The 23,060-nt window shown below is 33.6% G+C and overlaps 1 protein-coding gene across 23 annotated transcripts in view; it reads left to right on the top strand.

Moving 5' to 3' along the window:
* AFDN (afadin, adherens junction formation factor) overlaps positions 1-23,060 on the top strand; it is a 154,762-nt gene that overhangs the window by 42,244 nt on the left and 89,458 nt on the right. For 15 of the 23 annotated variants that reach the window (XM_031937489.1, XM_031937480.1, XM_031937487.1 and 12 more), the window contains exons 2-7: positions 8,344-8,539; positions 11,535-11,650; positions 14,425-14,588; positions 15,382-15,542; positions 17,846-18,003; positions 22,341-22,452. In XM_031937489.1, the coding sequence (XP_031793349.1) occupies positions 8,344-8,539; positions 11,535-11,650; positions 14,425-14,588; positions 15,382-15,542; positions 17,846-18,003; positions 22,341-22,452 (907 nt within the window). The remainder of the gene's footprint in view (positions 1-8,343; positions 8,540-11,534; positions 11,651-14,424; positions 14,589-15,381; positions 15,543-17,845; positions 18,004-22,340; positions 22,453-23,060) is intronic. The other 8 variants (XM_031937488.1, XM_031937486.1, XM_031937485.1 and 5 more) reach the window with 3 other exon arrangements.

The raw sequence follows: 23,060 nt of genomic DNA, 5'->3' as shown, positions 1-23,060 counted from the left end.
GTAGTTTGAAACCAGAATGTTTAATGCTTTAAATACCACATATAAAGAGTGCATTTTTCTTTAGAGGTAATAGAGAGTCCATAGAGATTTTAGGTCAGAGGAATGACATATGCAGACTTATATCTGTAGATGGGTTGGAAAAAGGAGAGGACTATTCTAGACAGGATCCAACCAGTTTAGAGGATAACAGTACTGTTATCTTCCTTTCTTACTATAATTTACTTCGATTAAATGTAGGAATGTTAGAATTTATTTTGATACTGATGTCATCTAGTTAACTTATTCATCTCTAGATATTTTCCTCACATACAATGTGTTTTTAATTGTGTCCCTTGTCCTTGAGTGACTATTTTTTGGGCTTAGTATAGGATTCTGCATTTATCTCTAATGTTTTCTTGTTTGTTTTGGTTCATTGTTCTAGGTATTTGTTGTCTAGATACTTTTTTTTGGGGGGGGGGGGACCAAATTCTGTTATTGAATTCATTGTCTTACTCAGTTTTGCCATGAATAGATTCAGTAAACATTTATTGATCCTTCTACTCCCTCTATGCAATCTCCCAGTTTTTTGGTCAAATCATTTCACTGATCTTATAAGTAATTTATGAATCAACTCAGTTTTACTGTCATTCTTAGCACAACTTCATTTTGGCCCCAAGAATATCGATAGAAACTTTACAATTGACCTTATTGTAAAGAAAGGTCAATTGTAAAGTTTCTATCGATATGCCTATTGTAAAGAAGGCAGGTAGACTTTAGGGACTTGCTTTCAAATTCTGCTTCTGACATAGGGTGGTTGTGTGGCAATGAACTTCTTTCAGTGCTACAGCCAACTTTTCAGGACATTTACCTGTCTGTATTGTTCTGGGCCCTCATCTATTTTCCAGAATTATAGTGATGAAGTATGAAAATTGAGGGTAAGCTTTGGTCATTGGTGTAGCTCCCTTGTGAAAGAATTCGCAAACCCAAAGTTTGTGTGGCAAAAGGGCATTTATTTACACTAAGACGACAGCTTGCTAAGAAGGCAGTTTTCTTAGTGAGCAAGGTCCTGTTTGGGAATTAGCAAAGGTGCAATTACACTGAGAAGAAAACATCTTCATCAGTGGGCGAAATCCTGTTAGGACTTCTGCAAAGATGCCTCGGCATACATATTGGGACTGCTTTGATCTTTGGCCCCTAGTTGGGGGCCTTATCTCTGGATGAATCTGAGAGACTGATTTTCTATTTAATTCAATTCAAAATTGAATGAGATTACTTATTTTGGGAGTTTCCCTTATGGAAGGAAGGGTGTGCTCCTCCTAGAGGAGAGTTTGAGTCCCCAATCACTTTTTCCCCACAAATTAAAGGGGACATAGTTCACATCAGGGCCTCTCCAACCCTTCCCCCCAAAAGGTCTCAGTTTATATCAATAGTGCTTGATTCCTTTTAACAAATAAGTAAAGACAAGCAAAATAGATTACGTTATTACATAAATTATAACATAAATTAAACATATCTGAAAATATATGCTACATTTGCTATCTGATAGCATGCAGAAGCATACTTATTTGGAAGGTCATAATTGGCCATTTTATTTATTAAAGGTCTAAAGATTTTCAGTGTTGTTGCATTCAGTTTTATTTAAAGTTGCAGATTTTTTTCTCCTTACCTCTTCATCTATTCATTAAGAAAAAAAGAAATGGAAAATCCATTGCAAATAGAAAGTCATGCAAACATTCCCACATTAGCCATATTTGTTGTTTCTTCTCCCTTCAGTCCCCCTGAAAAAATACTTAGTTTGTATTTTAAATCTAGGAGTTCTCTTTCTGGAGGAAGATGGCATTTTTTATCATGAATGTTTTTGGAATTGTGCTGGGCCATTGTGTTGATAAGATTTACTTAAGTCTTTCATAGTTTATTATCTTAATATTGCTATTATTTTCTGAATCCAAGTTATATTCACTTCACTTATAAGCCTTCCCAGGTTTTTCTGAAACCAGTCTCCTGAATATTTCTTACACTGTAGTATTCCATTACATGTGTGTATTCTAACTTGTTGATCTATTTCAGAAAGTTTTTTTTTTTTTTTTAATTAAATGTCTCGATTCAGATTCTTCTAGTTCTTTTTATGGAGGTGGATTGCATTTTTCATCATAATTCCTTCTACATTATCTTGAATTGTTGTTTTTGAGAATAGTTAAGTCATTCACAGTCGGTCATTGTACATTATTGATGTTACTATGTACAATGTTCTGGTTTTGATCACTTTTCTTTGCATCAGTTTATAGAAGTCTTAGATTTTTCTGAAAGTATTCTGCTTATTTCTTACAGCACAAAAATATTCAATCATGGTTATATAGTACACTTTGTTCAACCATTTCTCAAATGATGAACATCCACCTTGTTTCTAATTCTTTGCCTCTACAAAAAACTACTATAAAAACTTTTTTGTCCAAATGGGTCCTTTTCCTTTTTCCTTGATGTCTTTGGAATTTAGAGTTAATTGCAGTTTGTTGGATAAAAAGGGTATGCATAATTTTATAGCCTTTGGGCTTTGAGCATGGTTCCAGATTGTGCTCCAGAATTGTTGGACTGATTCAAAGCTCTGACAACCAAAAATAAAAGTTTACCTGTTTTCCCACATCTCCGGCATAAGTTAATTTCCTTTTCTGTCATTTTAGCAGTGCTATTTTTAAAAGGGATTTTTACATTATTATTGTTATTTTAAATTTAAGACATTCTTTTTCTCTTCTGTCTCTCTTCCATTTAAAAAGAAAAAATGGGGGAAAAAAAGAACATGGCTTCTTATGCCCCCAAAGATCGGCTCATATGTACTGTCTTGTCACTTTTCTGTTAATTTTCTTTTAAATTATAGCAATCTCTAAATTGTTCTTCTGTCCTGCTTATTTGACTTTCTGTTCATAAAAATCTGTTTCCCTGAATTTCAGAAATTATAGATACTTCTTGCTTGGCAATATCTTTTTATATCTTCAATTGAGAATGGTTTTACATCTTTAAATCAAATAAAACTTTGTTTTAAAAAGTAAAAATCATTCTAAGCTCCTGAGCAATGTAAACATAGTTTAACAGTGTTCGGGATCTGTCCTCGATCAGAGTTTTGCTGACCCCTTGACTAGACAAAATAGTTCTTTTGAAGACACAGAAGTACAGGAATGAGAAGGAAAAGCTTTGGTGTAAATATCCTTGATTAAAATTCTTAACTATAATAGATTACATTTCTCTAATAAATATCCAAAGGTTCATAACCTTGAAAAATAATTTCACATTACAAACTGCCATATTGAGAATATGTTCCAGATCACAATAGTAGAAGAAATACAAATTAAAGCAATTTTCATCTGACATATTGCAGATAGGTAGAGATGGTTTAAAAAAAAAAAAAAAGCAAGAGGCAACTTTGGAGTGGCTATCGGATGATTAACTAATGTACTGTTGCTGGAGCTGTGAAATGGTCCAACCATTCTGAAGAAGTTTGGAATTGTACATCTTTTTTTGTTAATAAATATTTACGAATTCCTGGTAGTAAGGAAGAGCTTTTGATAACAGCAAGGGCTATGGGCGATACTAGTATTATCAGATTTAATCTTCTCAATAATCCTGTAAGACAGATGCTATTATCCCTGACAATTGAGGAAACTGAGGCAAATTGGGCAAGAAACCTATTCAGGGTCCCATAGATGAGGTATTTCTGATTCCAGGCCTCTTTTCTGCTTTGCTATCTAGTGTTTCTACTGCTTGTTGACTGGGTGATCCTGGGAAAGTTGCTTAGCTTCTTAGTGCCCCCAGGAAACTCTAAATAAGGCTACTAAGTTTCTGGGAAAAGAATCTGTCTGCAATGTAGTAAAAACTTGTCACCAGAACCATGTTAAACTGATAAAATCACAGAACTTCCCCTTGAACTACCTCTTTCCCTCTCCTCCACAAAAAAATAAAGGACAAGATACCTTGCCAGTGTGGGGGATATAAAGACAAACATGAAACAGGTCTTGCTTTGGGGGATTTTACCCTTCTGCTTGGGAAAATGAATAGATGTGCAGATAAGTAAATATACATTTTTGGAGAGTAGGTTGTGGGGGCATTAAGGCCTAGAGAGAGAGCTCCTAGTCCTGAGAGATGCTCGAGATTTCAAGAGGTGTAAGTATTCATTCACCAAGAGCCTTCCATTCATGAAGGAAGAGGCACAGGGGTAGGAGATTGGCTGTGATATATAGGGAACTGCAAGCAGCCCAGATTGACTGAGCATCAAATGTCTAAATTGGAGGATAGCATGAAATCTGTCAATAGAAGTTGAAGAATTTCAGTGCACCGGTAGCAATTGGTATTTTATCCTAGCAGCAAAAAGGAATCACCAAAGCATGGTGAACAGGGAAAGGAAAATAGCATGTGATTTAGAATATCAATTTGGCAGTTGCATTGAGAAGATAAAAGACTCAGTTCGGGGAGATAATTAGTCTGAGTAAGAGGTGATGAAAGCTCCCTTGGATATGAGGATATATGGGAGTAGAATTTGCAGATGACTGTTGTGAATTGGAGGAGTTGGTGGTGGTGCTCTTGATGGAAATAGAAAAGCAGAGTAGGATTGTATCAAAATTTATGTAAACAAATTTATGTTAAAAAAAGGTTAAAAGGGAAAAATCTAAACAAAAGGGAAAATTATAAGAAAAAAAAAGGAAACAAGGGATGAAAATAGTATGCTTTAATCTATATTCAGTCTTTCTAGTTCTCTCAATGCTGATGGCATTTTCTATCCAAAGTTTATTAGAATTTCCTTGAATCACTGCATTGCTCAAAAGAGCCAAATCTGTCATGCTTGATTATCACATAATCTTTGTGTTGCTGTGTACAGTGTTTTTCTGGTTCTGCTTGCCTCACTCAGCATTAATTCATGTAAATTTTTCCAGACTTTTCTAAAGTCAGCCTGTTCACCATTTCTTAGAGAATATTCTAGTGCTTTCATATACTTTAACTTACAAAGCTATTCCCCAATTGTTGGGTTTGTATTCATTTTCTTTGACACCACAAAAAGAGCTGCTTACAAACAGTTTTGTACTTGTGGGTCCTTTCTCCTGTTTTATATCTTTGGGATACCAACCCCAGTAGAGATACTACTATATCAAAGGGTATCTTCAGTTTGGTAATCCTTTGCGGTATAATTCCAAATTGCTCTCCAGCATGATTGGATCAGTTCACAACTCCACCAACGATGGATTAGTGTTAAAGTTTTCCATGTCCCTTCCAACAGTTTTGTCTCTTGGTCCTTACATTTTCATTGACTGGCTCCCAGAGCAATGTGCTCCTTTCCCATCTCTTGCCTCTCAGTTTTCCTGGTTTTCTAGTCCCATCTAAAATCTCAGCTGCTGTATTATGTACACAGTATGTTTCTTTATATTTGTTTTCTTGTGGTCTTCCCCTTTAGGATTAGAAGCCCTGGGATTGCCTTTTGTCTTCTTTGTTCTCCTAAGAACTCTTAGGAGTTCTAAAGGCGCTCCTTTAGAACAGTGCCTAGTACTTGATGCTTTTTTTTATTGACCATTTAGATCCATACTACTTTGCACATAAATATGTATTCATTACCTTCTAAATGTGTTATCTAAAGTAGTTATTACTTCTTTCATTCTTCTATTTCCTCATTTGTTAGATTAGAATTTATAAGACTCCTGAGTTTGAGAACTTCTGTTTTACTTGGTTTTCTGAAACAGTGGTATTGCCCTGCATCCTCAGATAGTCCTTCACTAAATAAAATTCTTGGAATCAGCATTGTGAAACAGCATCAGCTCATCTAGACTTGTGAGTGTTGTTTTGGCGCCATCTCTGGATTGAGAAGGAGATTTTGCATATTATACCTTAAATTCAAAGATCTCTTCTGTACTGACCAAATATAAATCATTCTAAGTGCAGCTGTACTATTGAATGGCGATCTTGGAAGTCTTCAGTTTGAATCTCTCATATGCATGTGCTTGACTATTGGGTAAAACAACAACAAATAAAAATGAATTGGTCCTCCAAGGGACTTTTTTCCAGTCAGTCCCTGATGCTTTTCACTTCCAAGGAGAAGTGCAATTGAACTGGAAGAGGGAGCACAAGGGTGTGTGTGTGTGTACACAGACACTATATATAGCATTCTTAAAAGTACCTTCCTAACAATCTTGTGACATAAGTACCCATTTTTCAGAAGAAACTCTTGAGAAGTTAAATGATTTGGTAAAAGCAGAAGTATACTAGGCTCTTGAATAAGGCTTGAAACCCTACAATACTACAGCCTCCCAGGATTCTTCATGGTCAGTCTCTGACCATGATAAGGATGTTTTACGGTCCATTGTCTATGACTGATACAGACTGCATACTATTTAAAAAACATCTGTGATTTCTCTGTGTGCTGTGAACTATGAATCCCTGATACAGGAATCTACAATATTAGAATTAGAAACTTTGGAACTGGAAGGAAATGTTAGTTTTTTACTCTGAGATTAGGTGATTTGTTTGAGATCATATGCTTCAGTGGAGATCATCAGTATAAACAACAGTCAAGAAATCCAGAATTATTTTTCACTCATCTATGTTGGTCAAGAAATTTATTTCCTTGGTAACCTCTCCCACTTCTAGACTCTTTCCCATCATTCCATCTAAGCTGCTCCTAGATCCACATCTCATTAAGTGCATTTTCCTTGACAGTTCCCCAAAGTAAAAATGTGTTCTCTCTTTATCTCTGTCTCTAGGTTTCCCTGGATTCTTTGAAATCTCAATTAAAATTTCACCTTCTAACTTGCCATTTGACAAAATTGCTTGGAACCAATTTTTTTTGCATTCTGCTAATCATTTCCTTCTTATCTAATTTTAAAAAGCTACTTAATCCAGAAAGGATTTAGTCTAAAAAAGTTTACTGAGTAACAGAGTAAACAGTTACAGCTTTTAGCTTTTTTTTTTTTTTTTTTTTAATTTTAGTGACCCAGAATTTGTAATGGTGACTTAGAATCTTATATAGTATTCTGAATTGTTTTTTTGAACCACAAAGAAAAGATTAAATTGTATCTATATGATTTATATGTCTATTGAATTTATTAAAACTCAATTCCTTGTAAATGAGTATCCATATTGATGATATAATATCCTACTAACTAGAATACTTACAGATTTAATTCAGGAAATTTTTATTGATCTTTTGCAGTTTATAAAGCACCATATTAAAGTGGTTCTAGATAAACAAGAATTTAAACAGACTGATAGTAATAAAGTAAGGTCATCTAATTAAAAAAGGAAAATGGGTTCTGACCCTGCCCTTTATTTTTCTCTAACAGAAAAAAGCCATCTTGATTTTTATCATTCATATTTTTATTCCTGTTGTTTAACATATTTCCTTTTTATATAGCATGGTCTTAATATGTGTGTTGTGAGTAGATGGGAATGAACTAGATTATGGAGAACAGCATATCTCAAAATTGAATTCTTAAAGAGTTAATGAAGGAAAATAATCACATTATTCATCCAATTAGCTTTGCAGAAATTTAAATTCAGCAGATAATTTTCTGAGAAGTATTATTTTTTAAAATTATTATTATTACAGCTTTTTATTTATAAAACATATGCATGGGTAATTTTTTAACATTAACCCTTGCAAAACCTTCTGGAGAACTATTATGTATTAAAATGTATTAGATAATTGATGAAGATAAAAAAATTTTTACCCTCCTGTCAAACCCAACAAAAATTTGTTGGTTTTGTTTGTTCTTCAAAGGCTAGTACTAAGAGTAGTGTTTAGAAGTTGTAGAGATGGATTTTCCCTTGGTCTGGGAAAAAAATTCTTAAGAACTGTCTAAAAATGGAGTGATTTGCCTTAAAGGAGAGAGTATTTTTCCCATTTCAGCGACAAGCTGAACTACGTGACCTGTATGTTAAGGTACCTTTGAACTCTGATTCTATGATGGTTGGTAGCTTTTGCTTTTTTTTTTTTTTTTTTTAAGATTTAACATTCTTATGTTCTGCAAGACCTTTTGTATTCTTCCTTAATAACCTGTTCTTTTTCTTTATTGATCAAAATTATGTGTAGGATGATAGTTATAAACTGCCTTTGCCCTCCTGTTATTTCTGTTACCTGCTCCCAAGTTAAAACTATTTGTTAATCAACCAGAATATTTGGAATGAAGCAACCTTTTAAAAGATTTCCATAATTCTTTTAAATGTTCATTTAAACATCTTTTAGTTCTAAGATATTTCTGATTTTAATGAAACAGATTATTCTGTGGAAAACCTTTCCCTTTTATTTACCAATAAATAATTCTCGAGGCATGATTTCTGGTCACCTTTACTCCTCAGTAACTGAAACTTTTCTTTTCCCCCCTTAATTTTTAGGATCTGGAATTCCATGGGGTAATGAGATTTTACTTTCAAGATAAAGCTGCTGGAAACTTTGCAACAAAATGCATTCGAGTCTCCAGCACTGCTACAACTCAAGATGTCATAGAAACTCTGGCAGAGAAATTTCGACCTGACATGAGAATGTTATCATCTCCTAAATATTCACTCTATGAAGTGCATGTTAGTGGAGGTTAGTGTATCCTGATTGGGTTGTGTTTGTCAAATGTTAGAATTGTTAGGCTTTCCTTTTGTTTAAATATATTGACACCGTGGAAAAGAGCCCCCATTTCCAGGGTAATTAATAGTGTAAGTAATATGCTGATTTTATTTTACTTCACATGCGTTTAAACATTTATTAAGCATCTTTTGAAACTGAGAGATGAGAAACAATAAAAAGAAACAAGTGAATTTTGACTTTAGGTAATGAAAGCATTGTAGGAGAGAAATGACATGTAAACAGATAATTCTTATACAGAATACTGTGATAAATACATAACATACAAACTTTTTTTAACATTCTAAGAAGATTGGGGAACACAGGAAGGAGCCTTGAGGAAACATGGGAGCTAAATCTTCAAGATTTCAAAACTACTCTCGTAGTGACGGCAAGATAGCAAAAATAGATGTTAGCAATCTTCTAAGTTTTTGATATTTGTTACATTATGCATGCATTTCTATTCGGAGTAGAATTTCATTTCTTTCTATTAAGTTAGTTTTCCAGACAAATAAGGTAGAGACTCCACTTTAGTGTCTAGAAAGTCACATTATAGTTAGGAGCACTTGGGTTCAAATTTTGCCTCAGATACATATTAGCCATATGACCTTAAGCAAGTCATTTAACCTTTAAGTGTACTTAGACAATTCTTTGAAAGACTATAAGGTTCAGAGGAGGAGCTGATTGCATTGGAAAGAGTTCTCCACATTGTTAGAAATATAGATCTGAGCAATAAGTAGCATAACCTATTTTTATAGTGAAACCCATGTTTGGCCTACTGATCACCTCTTCTAATGATATGTTACACATTTTTGGAAATTCAGTTACAAGTAAATAAAAACCCTTAGTTTGTAATAATTGCTATTTTCAACACAGCTGAACCTGATCGTGACATGAGGGATAAGCTTTGAAATAAAATTTCAGTAGTCCCTTTCCTTTTTTTATGATCTCTTTGGGATACAGGTCCAGTAGAAACAATGCTGGATCAAAGGGTATGTGCAGTTGGGTAGCCTTTTGGGCATAGTTTCAAATTGCTTTCCAGAATGGTTGGTTGAATTCACAACTTCACCAATAATGAATGTCCCAATTTTTCCCCAACATTTTCCCACATCACCTTCAACATTTATCATTAGAAAAGATAGTTTTTACAAGCAAAATTTTTCTGCATGTCAAATGGTTCAACATCAGAAATAGTTTTATATATTTACTTTTCTGCTGAACCTTAAGGGTTCATTCGACCTTTTCATTTGACTTGTATGTGTGTTCATTTCTCCCTCATCTGGATCTGACTTCCTTGATATCAGGGACTGAATAGTTTTTTCTACTGGAGTAGTTGGTTGAGTAGCTAGTATTTTTATAGTACATTTATGTTTACAGAGTGTTTTACATTTATCATCCCATTTTATCCTCCATTAAAACCCTGGGAAGTGGGTACTATTATTATAATTTTATATTCGGGGAGGAGGGAGAGTCTGACTTATCCATAACATGCAGGCTATAATAAATATCTTAAGTTAATCCAAGTTTAGTGGTCAGTTGCTTTACACATAGTATAAGCACTTATGAAGTATACATTCAATCATTCAGATTCTAACTAAGATAGTCTGTGTGTGGGTGTATGTGTGTGAGATAAAAGATATCTCTAAATATATCTATCTGTATCACACGCACACATGTACACCTGCACGCACTATGTTACAAAGACAGACAACAGTGCCTGAAATTAAATAGGAAAATCACAAAATCTTCAAGTTTGAGGAGACTATAGGATTTATTTAGTCAAACCTATATGTATAAAAGAATTCTCCTTAAGTATACTCTTTACCATAGGTAATCCACCTAAATAGTAACTCTTTAAACTTTTCTAAACAGAGGTCTTTTCTTTCTGTCAGATCCAAGTCTGACTCTTCACAACGTTGATCTATTGTTCCTATTTTTCTTCTCTGAATCCAAATATAATCCTGCTTACACTTGACAGCCTTTCAGATATTTGAAAGATAATTCTCCCCTCTGAGTCTTCTCCTTGGCTAAATATACCTCAGTCCCTTCAACTGATTGCATGTGACTTAATCTTGAATATGTTTGCCAACTACTTTCCCCTTCTTGTGGTTTTTGTTACCTTCCTTAAAATGTTTTTTTTCGTGAGCTTACCATAATTGTCTACATGGGATTTAGGATACTTTTGGCCACTTTCCCATACTGGACTAATGCATATTGAGTTTGTAGTTCATAAACCTGTATACCATGAGAATAGAATGGAAAATCCTGATTCAGTTTGTTAAAAACGTGATTAAAGCTTTGCAAGTCCATTTAGTAGCTCCAGCAGCAGCAACATGTATGTTGAACAAAAGTTAAAGCCATAGACTAAACAAATTGGCTTTCTATGTCAGTACTCTCCATTTAGATCTATGTCCTTTCTTCCCTCTCTCAAGATTGGGGAGAGGAGCAATTGGGTGACTTGCCCAGGCTCATATAGCTAATACATGTTTGAAATTGGATTTGAACTCATGCTCCTGTTTCCAGAGCTGGTGCTCTGTACCACTGTGCCACTGTGGCCCCATAACTCTTCTTTAATTGAGATTTTTTCATGACCATCTCTGTGCTGCTGCCCATGTTGTTTACATCCACTTGAGCACATCTGTTTATCCCTTCTTTTAAGGCTTGGCTGAAAGCTCATTCTTTCTGAGAAGCTTTTTATTCCAGGATGAAACCTAATTAATATTTTGCTTCTTTATATTATCTTTGTATTACAATTAATTATTATGTATTTGCTTTCATTTTATCTTATTTTCTCAACTAATTTTTCCTTTATAATCTATATAACCCAGAGAATAGTTGAAATTAATTATTTTAGTCATTTTGTAAATACTTAAAGTAATAAAGTTTTATACTTAAAATATAGGTTTCATTATTATGTGTCCACATTAAATAACCACGATCTTTTTTTAAAAAAAATTTTCATGTTTTGAAGAAGAAAGAAGATTGGATATAGATGAGAAGCCTCTAGTTGTACAATTAAATTGGAACAAAGATGATCGGGAGGGCAGATTTGTGCTCAAGAATGAAAATGATGCAATTCCTCCTAAGGTAGGAGCCTGCAATTTTATATAACAATAGTTTTAAAGTTCAGAGCCAGATCTTAACCAGTTTTTAAACTTTACAATTAAAACTTACTGTTTAGTTTCTTCCTCTATTTCCTTTTTTTACTTCTAGAAGGCATACAAAAAGAGTAGATTAAATTCTGGCTTTCAAGTAAAAAGACCATGGTTCAAATCCCAACTTTCTTGTGCTATTCTTCCCTCTTTAATAAATAATATTGTTGTATAGAAGAAAGAATATTAGCATTGAAGTTGGGTGATCTGGAATAGAATTGTAGTTAGATGATTGTGATCAAGTCATTTTCCTATGTCTTTCTCCTTGTCTCAAAGACATAAGGCTAAAATAGAAGGTAAAACACTTTGGAGATTAGTTCATAAGGAAGTGTTGTTATTAATGCATACAACATATGTACATATAGATATTCCACATGCATGCACACACAGAGCAACTTTTTCAGTTATTTGAATTATTTTCACATATTTTTATCTAAATCTGATTTAGGTAACTATGTTTATTAGAATATTAACTACATAATAATGATTCATGTCAGTTAAGATGGCTTCATTTTTTTGTATTTGTATTCCCAGTGCCTAAGACTATGCCTGGTGTAGAATAGGCGCTTAATAAATATTTACCTACAACTTTGTACCACCTGAACTTCCTTGTTTTTTATATCAAATTATATCTGACATGATAATTTGACCTGTACTTATTAGACATCAAAAGCATCATGGTTTCATTTAAAATAAGTCTTTGGGATCTTAAATGCTATAAATATAAGATATGGCGTTCCAAAAATCTTAGTATATTTTTGGGACACTTGTATAGTTGGGTTTTCATGAAGGCTTTTAATTAAATCATGCTATAATTTTGGATAAGGTGGAGAAATGTGTTTTGGGATAGTAGATTTTTTAAATGAGTTCTTAAATGATTGAATTGCTAAGTCTAAAGAAGGTTAAGTTGTGGAGTACACCTCAGTATTCTTAGTTCTATTTATTCTGTACAGTTAAATAATGTAGCTTCATAGAATTTCAAGGTTAAAAGAGACTCCAGAAGCTGTCTTCAAATGGTTTCCTAACTTACAGGTGATCTCTCTCTTCTATATTTCTTATGCTTTTATTTTCTGTTTTTTTCCATGCTTTCAAAGATTATAAACTCTGTCAGGGATAGGGACTGTCATTTTTCATTTTCAAATACCCAATGTCCTTATTAAAACATATGAAGAATGGTGAAAGTGACCTGGCTTGATAGCATGAATTGACATATGGAAAAGACCACATTTTATTTGATCAATGTGAGCCAAACAAGTGACATAAAGCATTAAATGGATGCATTGGACTTTGCCCAGAGTGGTATGATTACTACCAGGTTGGTGACATACTAAAAAATTACCTTATGAAAAATGATTAAAGGCACTTGAAATATTGAATCTGAGAATATTTGGGGAGATAAGATAATTCTCTTCAAAAAAGAAGTGCCATGTCAAGGAGGGATTAGACTTAACATTATATATCTCCAGAGGAGAGACTGATAATAGTTTTCATTTTGCTTTATGTAGAAAATTAACTATATTTTTTTATGCATTATCTCATTTGGTCTTCACAATAGTCTTTTGTAGGCAAAGAAGGTATTTTTATTTCTGTTCCATAGTTTAGGAACTTTGAGACCACAGCTTTAGGGCAAGTAGTAATAATAGTTGACTTTACTCATGCACCTTCCTTTTGAAGTTGACTCTACACAGAATGGGAAGAGAAATAGTGCAAATATGGATCACAATTTTACAGGTGAAAAAAAGTCCTGTTGACTGAAGTTAAGTGTGATTTGTTCAAGCAGCAAACTTTGCTTGTCATATTTGCACCCAAATTTTCTCATTTTAAGTCTAGTGTTTTTAGTTTTCCATATTAAAACTATATTAATTTTTTTTTTTTTTTTGTCTTTTTGCTTTTATTTATATCCCCAAGACTTTAACACAGTTCCTTGGAATAGTGCTTATAAATGAGTATTTTCTTCCTCCTCCGACTAGTTACTGAAGGCTCTAGTTTATTAGTAGCAAAATTCAAAGCCCCCTCCCCCCCATATATGCACACTGATCATTGTATACATTTTAAATGTTAAATGCTCTCTATCATTTTTGCATGATCTTTATTTATCCTGAGTTTATTCATCATACATTTTACATCTGTAAAATTATATTAAAACTGGCTGCCAGGTCTCCCAAGCTTAATTCTAGTCATATTTCCACCATTCCCTGGTTCATCCTTAAAGATAACCAATAGCTATGAAATATATTCAAGTGTTTGTAGATTGTTGAGAGATGGAGTCAGATTTTTTTTTTTTTTTTTAATTTTGTGGTATAAAGATCTATTTCACAGCAAAGCAAAACAACCTAACAATTAGAGCTGTTAAAAACAACTGTCTTGGGTAATATGTTTCTGTGTATGAAAATTACCAGGAAGGTTCAAAGCCTTTTTGTTAGAGAATTTTTACATTCTCTGCCTTTTAAAATGAAATCATGGCACCTCTCTGTCACATAAGATAAAGATTTTTATTATTACTTTGTGTATAAGTATATATGTGTGATCTAATACAATTTTTAAATTGGATGTAACTAGGAATATTTTAGATGTTTTCATTTTGAAAATGTTTTCCCTTTCTCTATTGACTTTGTCGTATAGGAATATAGTTCCAAAATACAATTTTAACTAATTTTAGTTTTCAGAATTTATTATAGCAAGAATTTTTACAACCATTTTTTCCTCCAGAAGGCTCAAAGTAATGGGCCTGAGAAACAAGAAAAAGAAGGTGTGATCCAGAACTTTAAAAGAACTCTTTCAAAGAAAGAAAAAAAAGAAAAAAAGAAGCGGGAGAAAGAGGCTTTGCGACAAGCATCTGATAAAGATGATAGGCCTTTGCATGGAGATGACATGTAAGTTAAGTTTGTTGTTGAGACGACCTAAATACTTTGCTGTTACAAATCAAGAGATTTTCTCCTGAGCGATGCATAATAATGACCAAACACAGATATGATCAAAAGGCAAGTAAAAATATGAATGGCTATTTAAGAAATACTTGTTGATTGATATAACATTAAAAATGAATTATTTTAACCATAGATTATAAAAGAAAAAAACACTCCATTTGACTATAGCAGTGAAAATTTCTATGGTCAAGAATATTTTCTTCATAAGCCCCTTCATCTATGTATTATTTCATTTTTATTTCATCTTGTGAAAGGAGTGCTGTCATTCTTTATATATATACTACTTTAATACTTTTACACATCCAAACAGTAGCATGAGTGGGAAAATTAAAGAAAAAATAAGAAAATTGGTTGCTGTTTAATAAAAGTCAGAAGCTGACTTTCAATAACCTAATTTGTTTTTCCTACTTGTTTAAAGATTACTAATCCCTTTTCTACATGTTTGTCTGTTTTCAATTTAGAATGTCTTTTTTAGTAACTGTAAGTGAAAACACAGTAGGTAATTAACTATGCTTTAAGCTATCTTAACTTTTAAAGGATCATTATCTCCTTATTGATATACAAGTCTATTATATTCTCAGGTGATGTTTTATTAGCGAGCAAATATACTGTTCAAATAATAAATAACACTATCAAGAAAAATCTTTGTGTGGTTTCAGGATATCTTTTATCTAATATTTTGCTCTGGAAAACAAAACAATTCAAACTGTCAGTGGTGATATGTTTCTTTTCTGACAAGTGAGAATTCCCGCTTGGCAGCTGAGGTGTATAAAGATATGCCTGAAACTAGTTTTACTCGCACAATATCAAATCCTGAGGTAGTTATGAAACGGCGGAGACAGCAGAAACTGGAAAAAAGAATGCAAGAGTTCCGAAGCTCAGATGGCCGGCCTGATTCTGGTAATGTTGACCAACTTAAGATTCCTATTTATGCGATACATAACATCCTACAATATCAGTATTGGTTCATTTTAGGTTATGTGTGTATTTATAGGTTAATTTTTATTTACACCTGTATCAGGATCATATTAGTCATATGCAATTTTAGGCATTGGGCAGGTCAGTATCCCCTAAACTTGAGGTTAATGGGCAAATTAACCACTCAGCTATGTGTGTTCAGGGAAAAGGTTTTATTTTTTCCCTCCTCCAAAGCAGAGTTGTAAAAGAGCAATTGCTGCATACCAAAAGTTCAATAAGTACAAAACATTTTTTAAATGTTGAAACTGTTAGTTTGGAGAACATTGCATTTTGGGGGGGGAGTAGTTAGGTTAACAAAAAAATATATCAGGAAAAAAGCCCTGCTTAATACAGAAATTTTATTCTGAGGGAAGCAAAAGTTTATTATCTCCCTTTTCCCCAAAAGAAGAAATGGACCTTTTCCCCAAAAGAAGAAATGGACTTACTTATATCTCGGGAGATACATAGCAAAATCATTGTAAAAATAGAGGTATTGATAAAAGAACTCCCCCCCCCCCCAAAATATGGCATGACAAGGTTGATATTACAACATTGTATGTATGCTTTTTGATTGCTTTTCATCAGGGAACTAGAATAAAAAGAATTTAATCAGATTTGTGATATAAACCCTTGGTCTTCCAAACCTTTGTCTGGGCAAGTCGTACTTTAAGCATTGGTTCCCTATGGACTCAGTAATTTAAGTGCCAACTTTATTAAATTTCATGCACATACAATTCTCTCCCCTCTTAGCCCAATTCCATAATGCTTAAGAATCCCATTTAAGGGATATTATATTATTGATGCCAGCCCACTTAATTGAAAAACATCTAATGAGCACCATCTAGTGGCAAAATTGATGAGAGCTAGAATAGCTCTTAGATGGCACCTAGTCTAATTCTTTGTTCTTAATTTTGTAAAAGAGGAAGCTGAGGGCAAGTGATTTTTCCAGTCACACAAGCAGTCATAGCACCGTAGTCTTCTGTTTCCTAATCCAGGGCAGTTATAGTTTCCTGAGTAGTCTTATCTCATTAGGTCTTGACATCACAAGGATATGACTGGGAAAAATGTGTTTAAAGTGATAAACATTGAGTTTCATTTTACAATCTTTCTGCAGGTATTTTATATTATTTCAGTTTACCTTTGTAATCATGATTACTTTTGAAGCTATTTCTAGCTCTTAGATTCTTTTTCTGTGTTGTGATTTGAGTTTTTCTGTAGTTGTTTTGGACTTTTGGGACTGTTTGGCTGGTTAGATGTTTTTTCAAGATTGTGATTAAAGAGAAAAGGAAACAGGATAGAGTAGATATGTTAGTTTATTATTTGATATTCGAACCAAAAAAAGAAAGCCCTAAGTAATTTAATACTTTCTGTTAAATCAATTCAATATGATTACTTAAAATCAATCTTTTGAACAAAAATGTATTGGTTTAGAACCAATGTGGAATTTATGCAGTGTTTATAATGCACAAATAACATAACTTTTGTGCCTGTAAAATGTAGGAGTCATTTATATTCCCTTTCCATTAAGACTGCTGAGGGAATCTGTAAATATATTTTCATATTGACAAATAAGCAGATAAAATTGAGAAATTTGAATAGACAAAAGAAGTAAATCTCTTAAGTAGAAATGATATTTAAAACAAATATATGTAAACATGGTTTGAGTATGAAATATTAAGGAAAAATGGATAAGGTAGTAGCTGAAGCTCTATTTTGAATTGATTTTGATTTATCCTGATACGAAATGTATGTTTTATAAAATTTAACAGTATTTCTTTAGTTCTAGTAAACTTCGCAAAAGATTTTAAAATAAAACAAAGTGAACATTAAAGTAACTCTCTTAATTCTTTGAAGTAAAAATATGATTGGTAGAAAGTCTACCACAATATAAGCTGTTAAATAAAAGAAAAACAAAGTTGTTAAACTTTCAGCTTTCTTCCCAATTGTAAAACATTTGCTGACAATAAAGCAATGATTCTTTTCATTGTGTAAGTTGTTGTTATATTTAGAATAAAATTGTTCAGAAAATAAGAGCATTCAAAAAATTAGCTTTACCTTGTTCTGTGCTATCGTTAGTAATATGCTCTGGCAAAAATTATTATAGTAGAACTCACTGCAAACTGAAGTTTTTCAAAAATTTTCAAAATTAAGTGAATTACAAATTACCAGAATTTGAGAACACTTGGAATAGTGCCATTTAATGGTTGCTGTTTTATGTTCTTAAACTTAATTTTTTTTTTAAACAGGTGGAACACTGAGGATTTATGCAGATAGTTTGAAACCAAACATCCCATACAAGACAATCTTGCTGTCAACCACAGATACGGCAGATTTTGCTGTGGTTGAAGCTTTAGAGAAATACGGTTTGGAAAAAGAAAACCCTAAGGACTACTGTGTTGCCCGTGTAAGTAACCACATTCTATTAGCATTATTGGTTCCTATAAAATGGTGTGATCTTGCATTTTAACTGAAAGGTTTTTTTAAAGTTGCTAAGCATTTTTGGATATTTAGAATTTGATAGTCTCAAAATGTTTATGTGTACTAGAATTGCTAGCACTCATAAAAAAGGAATGCTTTTCCTTTTGACTTTTATTATAGGGATTAAGATATCTAGATTTCATTTTGCTTATTTAAATAGATTAATGTATTTCAAACATCCAAAGTTAATACATACCCACTTGACGGTCATACCTTTTAATTCTTCTTATTCTTCTTTCTTCTGCAGTTGGGGTTAAGTGACTTGCCCAGGGTCACACAACTAGGACCTATTAAATGTCTCAGATCAGATTTGAATTCAGGTCCTCCTTTCTTCAGGGCTGGTGCTCTGTCCATTGTGCCACCTAGCTGCCCATTATACCTTATTCTTAATTTCCAGGAGTGTGTCTGTAACCCTATTAATGGAAGGATCTCGCCAGAAGCTTGTAGAGCATATTTAGAATTGTATTGCTGAGTAAACTACTTCTGAAAATATCTACTAATAATCATCAATCATAGTGATATTTGACTTACCTATTTTCCTGGAGTAGGATTTCACAATTAAGTATGCAAAGCATTTTTCAAATTTTATATTCTTGATTATTTTCTGAGATTCTGAAGAGAAAAGGTATTGATAAAATAAGAAAACTGAGTAAAAGTAAAAAAAATCAGAATATAAGAATATGATACTTGTGGGATTTTTCTTCTTTGATTTTGATTTCTGAATTTCGAAAAAATGTGTCTTATCATCAGAAAATGAAATATTTTTTGGGAAAACAAATAATTAACCTTTATTTTAGCCATGAGTGATCTTCCCTGAAATGCAAATTATGAGACCAACATCCTTTAAATCAATATTTAATCTTTGCTGCTGGTAGATTTATAGTTTTCATTTTTTACAGTGATTTTTGGTAACATCCATTTTTAAAAAATGTAATAGTTCAACAAAGTCTCAAATATCTACTGTATGTAAAACACTTATGTTTGTAAAGAGTTTGCCAAGATAATCATTTTTACATTGATGTCTTAGTCACCTTCAGTAACTAGGTTTGAAATTTATTGCATATATGCTTCTATGTTTTTGGTGTATCATTCTTTCCTTTTAAATTGTAGTAGTTAGTATGGATATTGTTTTCCTTGGAAAAGGGCCAACTTTAAAAAGATTCAAATTGCAGAAACATAATGTTGTATTTACAGCTGAGGAGGGTATTTGAAACCGAAAGCTTCTTTGCCAACAACATTGATGCATCTACATCTCTGTTTTCAGTGATCAAAGTTTGCAAGCTGTTCTAGGCTCTTTTTCCTCTTTAAGTGCATTTTTTTTTTTTTTTTTTTTACTACTTATAATAGTATTTTATTTTTTTCCAATTATATTGTAAAGATAGTTTTCAACATTCAGTTTTGTAAAATTTTGAGTTTGATTTTCTCTCTCCTTTACTTCCACCTCCCCAAGACAGCAAGCAATCTGAGAGAGGATATACATATACAATTATGTTAAACATCTTCACATTAGTCATGTTGTGAAAGAAGAATCAGAACAAATGGGAAAAATCATCATAATGAAAAAACAAAAAGTGAAGATAGTATGCTGTGATCCAATCTGATAGATGTGGGGTGTTACCTCAATGATATTTTCATTTACATTTTTCTAATTGATGATTTAGAGCATTTTTCCATATCTCTATAGTCATATATAGTCTCTATATTACTATAGAGTTTTAATTTCTTCATCTAAATACTGCTTGTTCATATCTTTTGAACATTTATCAATTGGGAAATGACTTATATTTTTATACATTTGACTCAGTTCTTTATATATTTGAGAAATGAGACCTTTATTAGAACATTGACTGTAACAATTATTTCCCAAGCCTTCTGTTTTCCTTCTCTAATCTTGATTGCATTGGTTTTGTTTGTGGGAAAGCTTTTAAATTCTAGGTACTTTCTGCAACCAGTCTACCACTGGTTTATATCATTTTTAGGGGATTTATTTTTTACATTTATGTAGAAATTTCTATCTGTTCATGCTTCCTACTCTCCTAAATGCCTCCAAAGATTCCACATATACTCCCGTTCCTCTGACTTTGCAAGTACTAATTCCCTCAGACATCATCTATTCTCCAGTTCTCATCTTTATTCACCACCCCTCTCTTCACCAAAAAAAAAAAAAAAAAGAGGGGAACTTCCTACCTTCTTTCCCCATCTTCAGTCTTCCTGACCCAATTCCCTCTGAAGGCTATAATCTTCCTGAGACCTCCGAAACCAACGTCCCTTTTTGTCAGCCTTTGCTTAGTCCCGACATCACTTTTTATCCACCTACCTTCTACTTTCCTCTACCCCATTCCCAACTCCCACTTATTGTATCCTATATTGTAATAGTTCCACAAAAGAAGCATTTAGCTGAAGGCAGGATGTTAACGGATTCCATGCATAATACCCTCCTGTTGTCTCTCTCAGATTTCATTCCTGTCTTCTTGTGTACATTTAAAAAGTCTCTTTTGCCCCTCTGTTGCTATAATTTTTGCCTGCTCTTTCTGTTGTTGGAGTGTTAGCGAGGCAAACTTGTTTTTATTTAGTGTTTAATGTCATAATTATAATATGTTGGTTTGGTCATAAGAGTTCAAATTGACCATTCTTTTTAGCAAATGGTGGGTTTATTTAGGCTACAGACATAATGAAAAGAGATAATAGACATCAGGAGTGGTAAATATGAAATAGAGTTGGAAGAGCATATAGTTCGCAAGGAAAGAAATTTTAACAATTAATGATGGAAAAGACAAATTCCCTAGTGGAGCTTGAGGACACCACCATGAAGTTGGAGTGTGCCCTTAGGTGAAAGGCTAAATTTGCAGAGGAGTTAAGCACCCTAAAAGAGTTAGTTGCTATATAAGAAGGAAAAAGAATAGAGGCTTGGGGGGGGGGGGGGGGGGGGGGGGGGGGGGGGGGGGGGGGGGGGGGGGGGGGGGGAGAGGAGAGATAACATGTAGCATGGAGGAGAGGGAAAGGGAAAGACCCTATGAGGCAGAGTTCCATGGCAGACTGACCCCCAAAGGGGTTTCAACAAAAATGGACTGATTTATAGGGAAATAATCTCAGAAGTCTGACAAAACTCAGATTTCTGACCAGATATAGCGAAGTGGTTCTACTCAAGACTCCACAGAAAGTAGGATCATGAAGGTAAACCGATCCCTCTCCATGACCTTTCCTGCCTGTTGCTGGGAGCAATTTCACCAGTTCTTGTCTTTATCTGCCAATCAAGCATAGTTATTCAGGACTTCATTAAAAGTGTCTCATTTTCCTCCCAACTTAGGTCTCTGTCCCACATGACTTTGGGATGGTCAGAACTGGCCGCAACAATTTGACGCTGTGTCCTCCCCTTAAGCTTGGGGAATTATTGTGCACCTCCCCACTTAGTTTCCTGTCCTGATGATCTATCCCCACTTGCTCTGTTCTTTAATTCCCTGGGCTGGCGTAGACAGTTTAGATCTTGACTTCACTGGCGCTTCCTGGTTGCAGCCTCTGGCAGGCTTTTTCTCCTGGATTGTGGCCACGTGTTGTCAGGGCCCCAGCCAATTTCTGCAAACTGTAGGTTGGGTCTTCTATTTAGACAATAGAAAAAAGAGAGGGACACCTGGTTTTAGGGGTAGATTTTGGTGTAAGCTTGTGTGTTTGGGTCTGCTTCTCTGGATGAATTGTGGGATGTAGGAAAAGGAGGCCAAGTGAGCTGAGTTACTTTTGGAGGGGTGGGATTCTTTTTACCGTTTTTTGGGCTGTAGGTGGGACTACATTAGATGATAGAGACAGCTGAAGTTGCTTTACCTTTGGTACATGATTTCTGTTTTGGAGAGGCTTGAGATGTCATGGAATGGGAGAAAATACTTAGTCTGTCATCTTGTTGATCATATGATTGAGAATGTCTATATTAGAATAAATACTTTGGTAGAGGTCTTCTTTGAAGGTATAAAAAGTAATTAAGCAGGTTGTTTTAAATAATACATATACATAATATAGGCTTTTAATCAGATTTTAACAATGAATTATAATATTGTTGACCATTTCATCTTCTTACTTTTTGAAGCCATTACTGCCCTTCACTTTTTTTTTTTAATAAATGAGAAGTGAAATGAGAATCAAATAGTATACTGATGACTTAAATAAAACTTCTCTTTATCAGAAGACAAGCCACACTAAATATAAGATTCTGATTTCTTGTCTGTTGATATGAGGTAATTTTATGGTAGATTTTCACAACTGTTTTTCATATAGGTTATGCTTCCTCCTGGAGGCCAACATTCAGATGAAAAAGGTGCTAAAGAAGTGATTTTGGATGATGATGAATGCCCTCTACAGATCTTCAGGGAATGGCCAAGTGACAAAGGTAAATGAAGGGAGGAGGGGGTGTTTGCTTTTCTGTTGTTAGCAGTTAATTTGAATTATAAACTATTAAAACTGCTCTTTGTTCTGGACTTTGAGGTGTGGTTTAAAGCATTTAGCTCAGTCAATTTTGCTTACTGTGGTCAGTATTATACTAGGTATTGAGGATACAAATACAAAAAGACAAACAGTTTCTTAGAGTTTCTATTCTAATGTATGAGGGGAAAATGCTTATGTAAATTTATATAGAATATTTGTGTATATATAATAAAACATGTATATTATAATAAATAAATACAAGAAAGGTCCAGAGTGAGGCATTGACAGTTGGGGACAATAGCAGCAAAGGTTTAATGTAGAAAATATGGTGCTTGAGCAGTGCATCTGGTTGGAAGAGAGGGGTTGTAACAGTTGGAAGTAAGTAAGAAGTGAATTCTAGTTTTGGACAACTGATAACACATAAGTAAAAAGACAGGAGGTGAGGAATTATGTATTGGGAGCCAGAAGACCATTTTTGCTAGATCATAGATTGTGTATTATGACTTGTAGAGTTAGCAAGTTAAGTGGGGGCCAAGTTGTGCAAGGCTTTAGAACTTAAACAGAATTTGTATA

This window comes from Sarcophilus harrisii, chromosome 4 (genome assembly GCF_902635505.1).
Source record: "Sarcophilus harrisii chromosome 4, mSarHar1.11, whole genome shotgun sequence".
Lineage (NCBI taxonomy): Eukaryota > Metazoa > Chordata > Mammalia > Dasyuromorphia > Dasyuridae > Sarcophilus > Sarcophilus harrisii.
This window is presented reverse-complemented; position numbering and strand designations above follow the sequence as displayed.